Source organism: Muntiacus reevesi, chromosome 17 (assembly GCF_963930625.1).
Source record: "Muntiacus reevesi chromosome 17, mMunRee1.1, whole genome shotgun sequence".
NCBI lineage: Eukaryota > Metazoa > Chordata > Mammalia > Artiodactyla > Cervidae > Muntiacus > Muntiacus reevesi.
In genome coordinates this window covers 25498082-25512948 of record NC_089265.1, presented here as the reverse complement: position 1 = coordinate 25512948, position 14867 = coordinate 25498082, and the positions used below count along the sequence as shown (strand labels likewise).

The following is a 14867-nucleotide window of genomic DNA, read 5'->3' as shown; positions in this document are numbered from 1 at the left end:
ATGATCTAGAAATGCATGTAGGCACTGCTTTAGCACTTCACAAATTTTCAAAGATTGCGTTTTATTTTTTTATAAGTTCAAATATTTCCTAATTCCTCTTAGATTGTTCATTGAGAAAAAAATAATTTAAAATAGTTTCTTTAATTTCACATATCTGGGGATTTTCCAGACATAATTGGTGTTGATTTCTACTTTAAGTGTATTGATATTGTGGCCATAGAAAATAATTTTCATGACTTAGTTTTTTAAAATTTTATTTAAAATGTTTTATGTTTCAGCATTATAGTTTTATTTTGATGCAAGTCCATAGTACTTGAAAACAGTATGTGTTTTGATGTTATTGGACAGACTTTTATAAATTTTCGGTGAAGACTTTTCATTCTATGTCCTTACTGATTTCTGTCCATTTTTTCCCGTTATTTACTCAGAGAAAATAAATTTTCAATTTAAATTTTCAATTTAAATATTCAGTTTAAATTTTCATTTTAAATATTTTCAGTATATTAAAACACCTTGTTAGCACAGACTTCGAGTACCCTGTTCATTGGAATGACCCTTTTGGGTTCTTTGCTGAGTACCCCTAATGTTCAACGAGATTCTCCCCTCTAGCTGGGTAGAATTCACATGTCTCCCAGTGCCCTGAGAGCTCTGGGAATAGTTCTGAAGCACTGGTTGTTCTCTGCTTGCCTTACTGAATTTCATAGTATGCTTGTGCAACAAAATATTCAGCCAAAGACTCAAATGAATTGTTGTGCAAATTTCTTCAGCTCCTCCTCAGTTAGCTTCCTCTTCTCTGAGTACTGTGCTTTACAAATTCCAAACATTCCAGCTTTCCCAAACTCCAGCCTCTTTTTCTTCAGGTCACTGAAGACTCCCTCTTCCTACATCATGACATCATCATGAGTGCCTCCTGGCAGAAATCTGGACTTTCCTTAGGACTCTCTTTGTTGATCAAAGTTCTTTGTAGCCTGTTCTCCAGCATCTGAAAACACTCACCTTTCATAATTTGTCCAGTCAGAAGTAGATTTTGAATTGTGGTTCCCATACCAAACAGAACATCAGAAACAGCAGAATAAATGGGTAATAAATCTGAGTCCCTAAGTAGCCAATGTTCATCCTGCTTGAGAGTGCCTGAGCACTTACTCTTGTCAGCTGCTTTTCCAAATACCCATTAAGATGTGTAGTTTGTTGGTACTTAGTTTGACTTAAGAACAAGGCAGTCCCTAATGTTTCTAAATGTTTCACATTAACAGTACAGACTTTGTACTGAATTCTTCCTTAAAAAACAAAACAAAACAAAACTGTAAGCATAGAATACGTCTAAAGAAGCATGAAATAACATTTCCAACAGCTGTAGCCCTGTGTTCCACTGGGTTAGTGATCTCAGTAAGAGCCAAGGAAAACTAAGTTAAGATGAGCTACATCTGGTTTTTCTTTGTGGGGCCATCTTGCTACATTATGTTCTATGTTCTCAGCAAAACAAAGCAAGAACCTAATTTAAACTTAATCGCTTTGTGGTTGGGTGTAGATGTGTGTGCTTTCCAGGTGGCTCAGTAGTAAAGAATCTACCTGCCAGTGCAGGAGACACAGCAGACACGGGTTTGATCCCTGCATCGGGAAGATCCCCAGGAGGAGGATATGACAACTACTCCAGTGTTCTTTCCTGGAAAATCCCGTGGACAAAGGAGCCTGGCAGGCTACAGTCCATGGGGTCGTGAAGAGTTGGATGTGACTGAGCATGGACACATATATGTGTGCATGTTTGTTTACCTTCCCATTAACCTGTAACCTGAGTTTAACCTAACTTTAAATGTGTAAGATTCTAATTCGTTAAATCTTTATATATGTGTATTTATGTTTCTATGAACAAAAATATAATTATTTGCATCAAACTATAAACAACTTTTTTCAGGAAGTAAACTGAGTGGGGGGAAGCAGAGACTACTTGTTTGTTTTTTCCACATTATATATCTTTTAACTTGAATTATTTTAAGAATTATATTTCTTGTTTAGTACATAAAAATTTATAACTGTTGTTATCTATCTTCCTAGCAAGTCATTTCTTTCACTGTTATATAATGACCATATTTATCCTGAATATTTTTCTTAGTGTATATTTCGTTTTTATGATTCTTTTAAAGATATTTCTTTCCTTCAATTTGATTATATTTTTAGTTCATTTTTGTGCTCTGCTAGTTTGTAAATTTTTGTTTTCCATTCTTTAAATGTTTTTTCTTGAAATTATAACATACTTCCTTTATTTTACAGTCTTAATTTCTTCAGTATGCTTCCATTCTTCTTTTACAATGCAAGGATCTTCAAATGCTTTAATTCTGATCCTTTCATTCATCTAATGTTATTTTGTAGTTCAGAATGTTAGTTTTACCTTCACTTAGATATTTTGATTGCTTTGCTTGATAAATGTTTGCTTGCTGTTATGTACACATTTATACTTCTTTCATCATCATTTCCTGTTTTGTTGTATACACTGCTTTTGAGGTTGTTTTCTTCCTGAAATAGAATATTCTTTAATAGTTTTTTAATATAGGACCTATGAGTAGTAAATCATGGAATATGGAAAATATTACTTATTTTCCATCTGATTTTCTTACTAGTATCAGAATCCTACTGTCTTTCCTGAATTCCTTAATTGTTGATTTTTTTTCTCATTCTATTGATTTTATAACTGTCTTGTTTTCTTTGGTGTCCTCAGTTTTGGTATATGCCTAGTGTAAATATAGTTTTATTAATTCTGCTTTCAATTTTTGATACTCTCTTAATCTATTAATTAATACTTTACATTGGTTCTCAGTCTTCAGTTATTGCATATTAAATATTGTCTCCCCACCCACCTACCCCATTTTCTCAATTCTCTCTTCAAATAATTTCTATTAGATGCTTTTTGGCCTTCTCATTCCAACACACTATATACATAGTTACTGTTTCCTTTGCTTTCTTTCTTTGTGTTGTCTTTAATTTTACAAAGTTTTATTAGCTTTGTTGATATGCTATTTAATCCATCCACTGAATTTTAATTTTCAGTTATTATGTTATTACTAGCTTTACTTATTTTATTTATTAGCATTTCTAGATATAGTAGTTGGTTCTTTTTAAAAAATTTGTCTTCTCTCATAAACCCTGTTCTTTTTCATATATGTTTATAACTTTTTTCTTTTTTATCACCATTTTAAAAACTCTAATTTTGTAAGAATTCATTTAAAATTATTGTGTTATCTCTCTTTCCTTGTAGATTCTCCCATTTTGAATGGGGTGATATACAGACTATCATTTGTGGCTTTGAGCTTATTCATATTTACTCTTATCTAAAAACCTGACTTCTTTAAGAATTATTTTCTGTTGTGGCTTTCCTCTTGTCCATTCTCTAGTTTTAGACACCTCTCTGTAGTGGACGATTGTGTCTGCCAGAACTCTCAATCTACACAGGTCATAAAACTGTTTTTACATTACTGTCATTTCTTCAGGTCTCTGCAAGCATATAATGGCTCAATTTTAATGTCAGTAATATAGAAAATGTGGAGAAGGAAATGGCAGTCCACTCCAGTATTCTTGCCTGGAGAATCCCAGGGATGGAGGAGCCTGGTGGGCTGCTGCCTCCACGGTTGCACAGAATCGGACACGACTGAAGTGACTTGGCAGCAGCAGCAGCAATATGGAAAATGAATTGAAAAAGAAATGCAAGAAGGCAAAGTGGTTGTCTGAGGATGCTTTGCATATAGCTGAGGAAAGAAGAGAAGCAAAAGGCAAGGGAGAAAGGGAAAGATGTATCCAAATGAATGAAGAGTTCTAGAGAATAGCAAGGAGAAAAAAAGGAGGCCTTCTTAAATGAGCAATACAAAGAAATAGGGGAAAACAATAGAATGTAAAAGACTGGAGATCTCTTCAAGAAAATTGAAACTATCAAAGGAACATTTTATGCAAGGATGGGCACAATAAAGGACGGAAATGGTATGGCCCTAACAGAAGCAGAAGAGATTAAGAAGAGGTGGCAGGAATACACAGAAGAACTATATAGAAAAGGTCTTCATGACCCGGATAACCATGATGCTGTGTTCACTTACCTTGAGCTAGACATCCTGGAATGCGAAGTCAAGTGGGCTTTAGGAAGCATCACTACAGATAAAGCTAGTGGAGGTGACAAAATTCCAGCTGAACTATTTCAAATCCTAAAAGATGATGCTGTGAAAGTGCTGCACTCAATATGCCAGCAAATTTGGAAAACTCAGCAGTAGCCACAGGAATGGAAAAGATCACTTGTCGTTCCAATCCCAAAGAAGAGCAATGCCAAAGAATGTACAAACTACCATACGTTTGCACTCATTTCACATGCTAGGAAGTCATGCTTAAGCCCTTCAAGCTACATGAACTGAGAATTTCCAGATGTACAAACTGGGTTTTGAAGAGCCAGAGGAACCAGAGATCAAATTACCAACATATGTTGAATCATGGAGAAAGCAAAGGAATTACAGAAAAACATCTACTTCTGCTTCATTGACTACTAAAGCCTTTGACTGTGTGAATCACAGCAAACTGAAAAATTCTTAGAGACAAGAGTATCAGACCACCTTACCTGTCTCCTGAGAAACCTGTTTGCGGGTCAAGAAGCAAAAGTTAGAACCAGACCCAGAAAAACTGGCTAGTTCAAAACTGGGAAAGGAGTACAAGGCAATATCTTGTTACTCTGCACATTTAACTTACATGCAGAGTTCGCTTCAGTTCAGTTCAGTCGCTCAGTCATGTCCGACTCTTTGCGAGCCCATGAATCGCAGCACGCCAGGCTTCCCTGTCCATCACAAACTCCCGGAGTTTACTCAGACACATGTCCATCGAGTCGGTGATGCCATCCAGCCATCTCATCCTCTGTCGTCCCCTTCTCCTCCTGCCTCCAATCCCTCCCAGCATCAGGGTCTTTTCCAGTGAGTCAACTCTTTGCATGAAGGTGGCCAAAGTATTGTAGTTTCAGCTTCAGCATCAGTCCTTCCAATGAACACCCAGGACTGACTTCCTTTAGGATGGATTGGTTGGATCTCCTTGCATTCCAAGGGACTCTCAAGAGTCTTCTCCAACACCACAGTTCAAAAGCATCAATTCTTCAGCACTCAGCTTTCTTCACAGTCCAACTCTCACATCCATACATGACTACTGGAAAAACCATAGCCTTGACTAGACAAACCTTTGTTGGCAAAGTAATGTCTCTGCTTTTTAATATGCTATCTAGGTTGGTCATAACTTTCATTCCAAGGAGTAAGCGTCTTTTAATTTCATGGCTGCAATCATAATCTGCAGTGTTTTGGAGCCCCCCAAAATAAAGTCTGACACTGTTTCCACTGTCTCCCCATCTGTTTGCCATGAAGTGATGGGACCAGATGCCATGATCTTAGTTTTCTGAATGTTGAGCTTTAAGCCAATTTTTTCACTCTCCTTTTTCACTTTCATCAAGAGGCTTTTTAGTTCCTCTTCACTCTCTGCCATAATGGTGGTGTCATCTGCATATTTGAGATTATTGATATTTCTCCTGCAATCTTGATTCCAGCTTGTGCTTCATCTAGCCCAGCGTTTCTCATGATGTACTCTGCATATAAGTTAAATAAGCAGGGTGACAATATACAGCCTTGATGGACTCCTTTTCCTATTTGGAACCAGTCTGTTGCTTCATGTCCAGTTCTAACTGTTGCTTCCTGACCTGCATATAGGTTTCTCAAGAAGCAGGTCAGATGATCTGGTATGCCCATCTCTTTCAGAATTTTCCACAGTTTATTGCAGAGTACATCATGTGAAATACTGAACTAGATGAATCACAAGCTGGAGTCAAGATTTCTAGGAGAAATATCAACATCCTCAAGTAGGCAGATGATACCTTCCTAATGGCAGAAAGCAAAGAGGAAATAAAGAGCCTCTTAATGAGGGTGAAAGAGGAGAGCAAAAAAGCTGGTTTAAACCTTAACATTCAGAAAACTAAAATCATGGCATCTGGTCCCATCACTTTGTGGCAGAGATGTGGAAACAGTGACAGACTTTATTTTCTTGGACTCCAAAATCACTGCAAATGGTGACTGCAGCCATGAAATTAAAAGACACTTGCTCCTTGTAAGGAAAACTGTGACAAACCTAGACAGTGCATTAAAAAGCAGAGATATCATTTTGTCAACAAAGGTCTGTCTAATCAAAGCTAAGGTTTTTTTTCCAGAAGTCATGTACAGATGTGAGAGTTGGGCCATAAAGAAGGCTGAGCAGCTAAGAATTGATTCTTTGACATTGTGATACTGGAGAAGACTCTTGAGAGTCCCTTGGACTTCAAGGAGACCAAACCAGTCCATCCTAAAGGAAATCAACTATGAAAATTCATTGGAAGGACTGATGGCAACCTACTCTAGTATTCTTGCCTGGAGAATTCCTTGGACAGAGAAGCCTGGTGGGCTACAGTCCATGGGGTGACACAGAATCGGACACAACAGACTGATTAACACTTTCACTTTTAGGCTTCCCTGGTGACTCAGACGGTAAAGAATCCACCTGCAATGTGGGAGACCTGGGTTCAATCCCTGGGTTGGGAAGATCCCCTGGAGAAGGGAATGGCTACCCACTCCTGTATTCTTACTGGGAGAATTCCATGGACAGAGGAGCCTGGCAGGCCCCAGTCCATGGGGTTGCAAAGAGTTGGACACAACTGAGCGACTTTCACTTTCACTTGATGCTGAGGCTGATGCTCCAATATCTTGGCCACTTTATATGGAGAGCTGACTCATTGGAAAAGACCCCGATGCTAAGAACAATTGACAGCAAAAGAAGAAAGAGGGCAGCAGAGGATGAGGTGGTTAGATAGTATCACTGACTCAGTAAATATGATGAATTTGAGGAAACTCTAGGAGATAGTGGAGGACATAGGAGCCTGGTGTGCTACAGTCTATGAGGTCACAAAGAATCAGACACGACTTAGTAACTCAACAACAGCAATATATACTTATGTTTCTGATCACACATGGTTGACTCTTTCTTGCCCTTAGACTGGACAAAAAGCTTCTTTTTAATGGAGCTTCAGCCAGATAAGCTTAGATACTCAAGTTTTCATTCAGAAAATGTTCTGTCCCAGCTTTCTGAAGTTAATCCAGTTTTGTGTCTCAGCCATGAAGGTCCTTGTGGATAAATTTTCATGTCCACTCAGGTCTCAAGGTTGGAGCTCTCCATGGATGTTGTTTAATCCAGGTCTCTTGTCATGGTAGCTCAATTTCATTTTACTAGTAAGGATTTTTTGCCTTTATTTGGCATCTTTAGATTTACTCTCTTTGTTTTCAGTGATATGTATTAATGTTTTATTATTATTTGACATCGTGTATCTGTGTGTTAGAAAATGATCTGGTAAGTCAATAGATTTTTTTTAAATTATGTAGTTTATGTTTTTTAATTATTTAGTATGTTTATTTAGACAGTTAAAAATCAGTTGAAACATTTTACTTTAGAGATGTCATTAAAATTCAATTTTAATTGTTAGGATTTGTTAATATTAATATGCTCTAGCTTTTTTTTACTACTAATTCATGTATTTTAAAAATATTTTTGCCATCTTTATATGTTTGCCATATTTTTCTTAACTTACATATTTAAAATAATTGTTTATTATGTTAATTTTCATAGAATGAATCTTCAAGAAGAACTGGATAAACTTAAAGTACATATGTCTGTTGATAAAGCAACAATACAAGAATTGAATACATTTATGGCAGAGAGAAGAGAAGGTAACTTTGTCAAAATAAATATTCAATGTAGGCAGTTTAAAATTATCCAGTTTTTAATGTTTTATTTTCAGCTTCTAAGAATCTTACCCTGCTCTCCCTATTTCTACTGCTTACTCCTTCGTATCTTATTAACATCTTCATCTTTCATGAGAAAATCAAGTAGAAAGAACACTTAAAAGTTAGGTTTATAGTTTATTAAAATTTTAAAGAAATATTGGATATGGAGAGAATATTAATTTTTATTATTCATTGATGAAGTTCTACTGGTTATGTTTGTTCAAAGTTTTATAGGTAATGTAGAGTTATTGATAACATAGAGATAGTTACTATCAATAATTCATTTATATTTTCATATGACATTACATTTTTTAGAAGTGATGTGATTTTCACCTGGAGTCACAGTCTTAGAGCTAGAAGGAAACTTGGAGATCTGCAAATCTGAAACCTGCCTGAACCCTAGCCTGAGAGTATTCAGTAAAAGGGGATAATCTATTTCAATTGTAAAATTTTCCTTTGTTAAAATCAAGATAAGTGTATTTACTATAGGACTTCAGTCCATCCTAAGTAACCTCATTAAAAAAAGTAAATAAGGTTGATATGACAGTTTCTTCTTATTTAAACTTGCTACAGCTTACTTGTTACCACTGTGCTTTTTAGGTGTTGACAAGTTATAATTAATAATTTATACTTAGTTATTTATACTTAATAATTTGTATGTAATATTTGAATGTTTATATATCACTCATCTGGATTTTGTCCCAATTACTTTGTTGTTCCAGTTTCACCTGTTTAGTATACCCATGACTTGTCAAGGCCAATATTTGAATCCTTGTGTTTTACACCATTGATTTATGTCATATTTTAAACTTTGGAGAAGGGAATGGCTGCCCACTCCCATATTCTGGGCTGGAGAATTCCATAGACTGTATAGTCCATGGGGTCACAAAGAGTCGGACATGACTTGAGTGACTTTCACTTAAGCATACTTTTTCACTGAGGTGGTTTTTTTTTTTTTTTTGTCATAGATCAAGGCAGTGATCATTAGTGACTACTATCACTGGGTGAAATACTGATGAGACCTTTATTTTTAGTACTCTTTTTTTCTTTACTTTTTTTTTTTTTAAGCCATGCCCTGCGACATGTGGGATCATAGTTCCCCAGCCAGGGCTCAAATCTGTGCTCCCTTCTTTTTTCTTTTTACCCTGTGACCCTCTTCACTCATTTCTTTTATCACCTCTGTTAATCATCAGTTTGTTGTCTGTATTTCTGAGCTTCTTTGTTTCTTTAGATTGCACATATGAGAGACGTCATACATTTGTTTTTCTCTCTCTGACTTATTTATTTATTTAGCGTAATGTCTGTGAGGCCCATCAATGTTATCACAAATGTCAAGATGCTATTCTTTTTTATGGCTGAATAATATCCATTTTATGTATATATATATATATATGTATATACATATATATATGCCACAATTTCTTTCTGTCATCCATCAGTGAACACCTAGGTTATTTCCGTATCTTGGCTATCATAAACAATGCTTTAATGAACATTGGGGTGAATATATCTTTTCATGTTAGTGTTTTCATCTTCTTTGGATAAATACTCAGAAGTAGAATTGCTGGATCATATGGTAGTTCTATTTTTATTTTTTTGAAGAACCTCTGTATTGTTATACAAAGTGACTGCACTTCTTTATATTCCCACCAGAAGTGCACAAGGGTTCTCTTTTCTCCACATTCTCAGCAAGATTTGTTACTTTCTGTCTTTTTCATAATAGATATTCTAAAAGATATGAGATGATATCTCAGTATGGTTTTGATTTGTGTTCCCTAATGATTAATGATGTTGAACATCTTTTCACATATCTGTTGGCCATCTGTACAGGCATTTCTAGGAGATATTGCGAGGTATTTTTTCCAGATCACCACAATAAAATGAATATTGCTATAAAGCAGGCCACATGATTTATGTGGTTTCCCAGTGTACATAAAGATTGTATTTACACTATATTGTAGTTTATTAAGTGTACAATATCATTATGTCTAAAAAAATGCACTTACCTTAATTAAAAAACACTTTATTGCTAAAAAATGCTGTCATCTGAGTTTTCAATGGGTTGTAATCATTTTGCTTGAGGAGGGCTTGAAATATTGGGAAAATTACCAAAATGTGTAACAGAGACATAAAATGACCAAATGCTGTTAGAAATGGCACCTGTAGACTTGGCTGACAGAAGGTTACCACACATACTCAGTTTGTTGAAAAACACAGTATCTAGGAAGAAGAGTAAAGCAAAGCATACTAAAGCAAATTATGCTTGTATGTCTTCTTTTGAAGAATGTCTGTTTAGATCTTCAGCCCATTTTAAAATTGGCCTGTAATTTTCATTTTTTTGTGGTGTCCTTTTCTGGTTTGGTATCAAGATAGCATTGGCCATGTAAAATAAGTTTGGAACAGCTCCCTTCTCTTAAATATTTTGGAAGAGTTTGAGAAGAATTGATATTAATTCTTTTTTTTTGACATTAATTCTTTAAATATTTTATAGAATTCATTAATGAAGCCATCTGGTCCTGGTTTTTGTTTGTTGGGAGGTTTTTGATTACTGATTCATTCTCCTTACCAGTTATAAATCTGTTCAGAGCTGGTTCTTTGAAAAGATAAAATTGACAAGCCTTTAACTATAGGTATAAGTAAAAAAGAACTCAAATAAAGTAAAAAATGAAACAGGAGATGTTACAACTGATAACACAAATACAATATAAAGAATCATAGGAAAATACTTATAATAAATAAATTCCAACAAATTGCTCACCCTACAAAATAAATGGATAAATTCCTGGGAACATACCACCTAGTAAGACTGAACTATCATGAAATATTAAATCTGAGCAGAACAGCTACTGTATTACTGTCTGTTTCTCCTATTAGGTCTCTTAATATTTGCTTTCTATATTTAGGTGCTCTTATGTAGGATGTATGAACATTTGCAAATGTTAAATCCTCTTGTTGAATAACCTATTCATCATTATATAATATCCATCTTTGTTTTCTGTAACAGTCTTGTTTTAAAGTCTGTTTTGTCTGATATAAGTGTCATTACTTCATCTTCCTTTTGGTTTCTTTTTGCATGAAATAATTTTTTCAGTCCTTTCATGTTCAGTCTATGTGTGTCTTAACATCTATAGTGAATCTTTTGTAATCAGTATATAAATAGGTCTTGACTTATTTTTATTGATCTAGCTACTCTGTGTCTTTGGAGAATTTAGGGCATTTCCACTTAAAATAATTGCTGATATGTATGTACATATTGATTTTTTTGTTAATTGTTTACTGGCTGTTTTTTGTAGTTCTACTCTCTTCCTTTATTCTCTTGTTCTCTTCTTTTATATTTTGATAACTTTCTTTAGTTATATAAATGTACTTATATTCCTTTCTGTTTATCTTTTGTGTGTTTATTGTAGGTTTTTGCTTTGCGGTTACTAGGAGGCTTATATTGGCTTCCCAGGTGTTGCTAGTGGAAAAGAACATGCCTGCCAATGCAGGAAACATTAAGAGACATGGGTTTAATCCCTGGGTCAGGGAGACCCACTGGAAGAGGAAATGGCAACCCACTCCAATATTCTTGCCTGGAGAATCCCATGGACAGTGGAACCTGGTGGGCTACAGTCCATCAGGTCGCTAAGAGTCAAACATGACTGAAGCATCTTAGCATGCAAACACACAGGAGGCTTATATATGATAACTTATATCTATAACAGCCTATCTTAAGTTGACAACACTTAAACTTTTTAAAAAATTTTGCTGTATATTATAGTTAATTTACGGTATTGTATTAGTTTAAGGTATATAACTAGGCGATTCATTATTCATATACATATATCCATGATTTTTCAGATTCTTTTCCCATATTGGTTATTATACAATATTGAGTAGAGTTCACTAGGTCCTTATTGATGATCTATTTTGTATATAGTAGTGTATATATGTTAATACCAAACTCTTAATTTATCCCCCTCCCTTTCCCTTTGGTAACAATAAGAGTTTATTTTTGAAGTCTGTGAGTCTGTTTCTGTTTAGAGAGAAAGTTCATTTGTTTAAATTTTTAGATTCCACATACAAGTAATTTGTCTTTCTCTGTCTGACTTACTTCACTTTATCTTTGGATCCATCCATGTTGCTGCAAATGGCATTTCTTCTCTTTTAATGACTTGACTACTATCCCGTTGCATATGTTCCACATCTTTATCTACTCCTCTGTTGATGGAGATTTAGGTTGTTTCCATGACCTCGTTGCTGTTGACAGTGCTGCAGTGAACACTGGGGTGCATATATCTTTCTGAATTATAGTTTCTCTGGATATATGTTCAGGAGTGGGATTGCTGGATTATACATTTCTATTTTTATATTTTTAAGGAACCTCCTTCTTGTTCTCCATAGTGGTTGTACCAATTTGCATTCATATCCGTAGTTTTGGAGGGTTCCCATTTTCTCCACACCCTCTCCAGCATTTATTGTTTGCACAGTTTTTGATGATGGCCATTTTTACCATTGTGAGGCGATATTTATTATAGTTTTGATATGCAGTTATCTAATAATTAGTAATGTTGAGCGTATTTTCATGTGCTTTTTGGAAATGTGAATGCTTTATTTAGAGAATTGTCTGCTTAGATCTTCTGCCTGTTTTTTGACTGTGGTGTTTGTTCTCTTGACATTGAGCTGCATGACCTCTTCTGTATTTTGGAGATCAATGCCTTGGTGGTCGCTTCATTTGCAAATGTTTTCTCCCCTCTGTGGGTTGTCTTTTCATTTTGCTTATGTATTTTCTTTCTTTTTTTTTTTTTTGCTGTGTAAAAGCTTTTAAGTTTGATTATATGCCATTTGTTTATTTCTCTTTTTATTTTCATTACTCTAGGAGGTGAATCCAAAAAAAAAAAATATTGCTGCAATTTATGCCACAGTGTGTTCTGCCTGTTTCCCTCCAAGAGTTTTATAGTGTGCAGTTTTACATTCAGATCTTTAATCCATTTTGAGTTCATTTTTCTGTATGGATTTAGAGAATGTTCTAATTTAATTCTATTCCATGTGGCTGTGCAGTTTTCCCAGCACCACTGTTTGAAGAGAGTGTTTTTCTCTATTATATATTCCTGCTTCCTTTGTCGTAGATTAATTGACCATAGATGCATGGGTTTATTTCCAGGCTTCCTATCCTATTCCATTATTAGTATTTTAGTTTTTGTGCTAGTACCATACTGTTTGGATGACTGTAACTTTGTAGTATTGTCTGAGGTTAACGAGCCTGAGTCCACCAGGATTGCTTTTGCTGTTTGGAGTCTTTTATTTTTGATATGAATTAGAATATTTTTAAACTATTGTTCTGTGGAAAAAAGCTGTTGATAATTTGATAGGGATTGTACTGAATCTGTAGATTGCCTTGAATAGTATGGGCATTTTGACAGTATTGATTCTTCCAATCCAAGAATATGGTGTATCTTTTCATCTGTTTGTATCATTTATTATTTACCTTATTAGTGTCTTATAGTTTTCAAAGTGCAATTCTTTTATCTCTTTTGTTAGGTTTATTCCTAGGTATTTTATTCTTTTAATGAGATGGTAAATGGAATTGTTTCATTTATTTCTCTGTCTTATCTTTTGTTGTTAGTATATAGAAGTGCAAGACATTTCTGTGTATTAATTTTGTACCCTGCAACTTTTGTTGGTGTCTCCAACAAGAATTTTATATCCCAGCTTGTGTTAGGTAGAAGTGAAATATAAAGGAAAATAGATTTAAGGGAAACTTGTGAAAAGGGGCCTGTTATGAATAACAGAAGATAATTTTCTTACCTCTATCTCTCTGTCACTCATGAAATTCTAAGGACTTTTAGAAGCTCTGTATAGGGAGCCAAGAAAAAAGACCAAAGATATATTTCTTATTTTATTGTATGACAAGTACCCTCTAAAGTAATATGCTCACTATGTGTGGTGTGTATGCTCAGTTGCTCAGTCATGTCCAGCTTTTTGCGACCTCCTGAAAAATAGCCCAATAGGCTCCTCTGTCCATTGAATTTTCCAGGAAAGAATACTGGAGTGAGTTGCCATTTCCTTCTCCACTGCTCACTATGACTCTTATTTTTTCCTAAAAATGAAGAAAATGTAGTAATATTGGTGCCAGAAAACTCAGCCTCTGTGCACTGATGCTGAATTGAATTTCAGAGACTGAGTTTTGAGTGAAGTTGAAAAGAGAAGCTTTATTGCTTTGCCAGGCATAGTGGGGCACAATGGGGTCCTGCCCTTGAAAACTGTGTGTCTCAACCTGGGAGAACCTGGTGAGGCATTTTACTGTAATAGTTCAGGAGTGGGGTTGCTGATAATATTACGGTGAGGACAAGGCCTGCACCCCAGAATACTGCTATGTGTATCCCTTGAGGCAGAACCAGAACCGGGCTGCACGCGTGTTTCTTGGCTTCCTGCCTTGTCTCTGCATTCCCTCCCTTCCCTGATTGGCAGATGTTTGAATCTGCCCTTTGGGAGTCAAGGAAGATTATGGAGGCTGGATCTGTTCCCTACAAACACAGAATAGGGGACACAGACAGGCTTCCATACCCAGGAACCCCCACAGGGTCTACTTGGTTTCAGTATTTTTAGGAAATTGCCAATACTCAAGATACCTATTCCCCTTTCTTTGTATCCCAAATTGATATGACACAAACAGACCTTTAATAAAGTTAGTGTAGGAAACAAAAATTAAGATGAATAAAAAAATAATTGGAGGGAAGGAATAAGATTTTTCCTTCTACCTTGCTGAGTTCTTAACTGAAACCCCTATAGTAGGAGTTTCAGTAGGTAAAGATAGATTAAGAAAAACAAATTTATTAATATATATGTCATATGTACACATGGAAGAAACCCAGGAAAAAGTGAGTATTCAAATAGGAGGCTTTAGAATTCAGAATTACATATTCTTCTAATAGGACGAGAGCAGGAAGAGGGATGTAGGCCTCTTAAGTGAGAGTAAATGATTTTAGGAAAAATGAATGGGCCCTCAAGAGACTAGCTGAGAGCTATCATAGTTTGTAATAAAGCTTGTCTGGATCTAGTGTGGGCTTCCAGTTTCCT

General features: G+C 35.4%; 1 protein-coding gene across 4 annotated transcripts in view; it reads left to right on the top strand.

The window, feature by feature from the left end:
• CNTLN (centlein) overlaps window positions 1-14867 on the top strand; it is a 428538-nt gene that overhangs the window by 303663 nt on the left and 110008 nt on the right. For all 4 annotated transcript variants that reach the window (XM_065908220.1, XM_065908218.1, XM_065908219.1 and 1 more), the window contains one exon: window positions 7651-7751. In XM_065908220.1, coding sequence (XP_065764292.1) covers window positions 7651-7751 — 101 coding nt within the window. The remainder of the gene's footprint in view (window positions 1-7650; window positions 7752-14867) is intronic.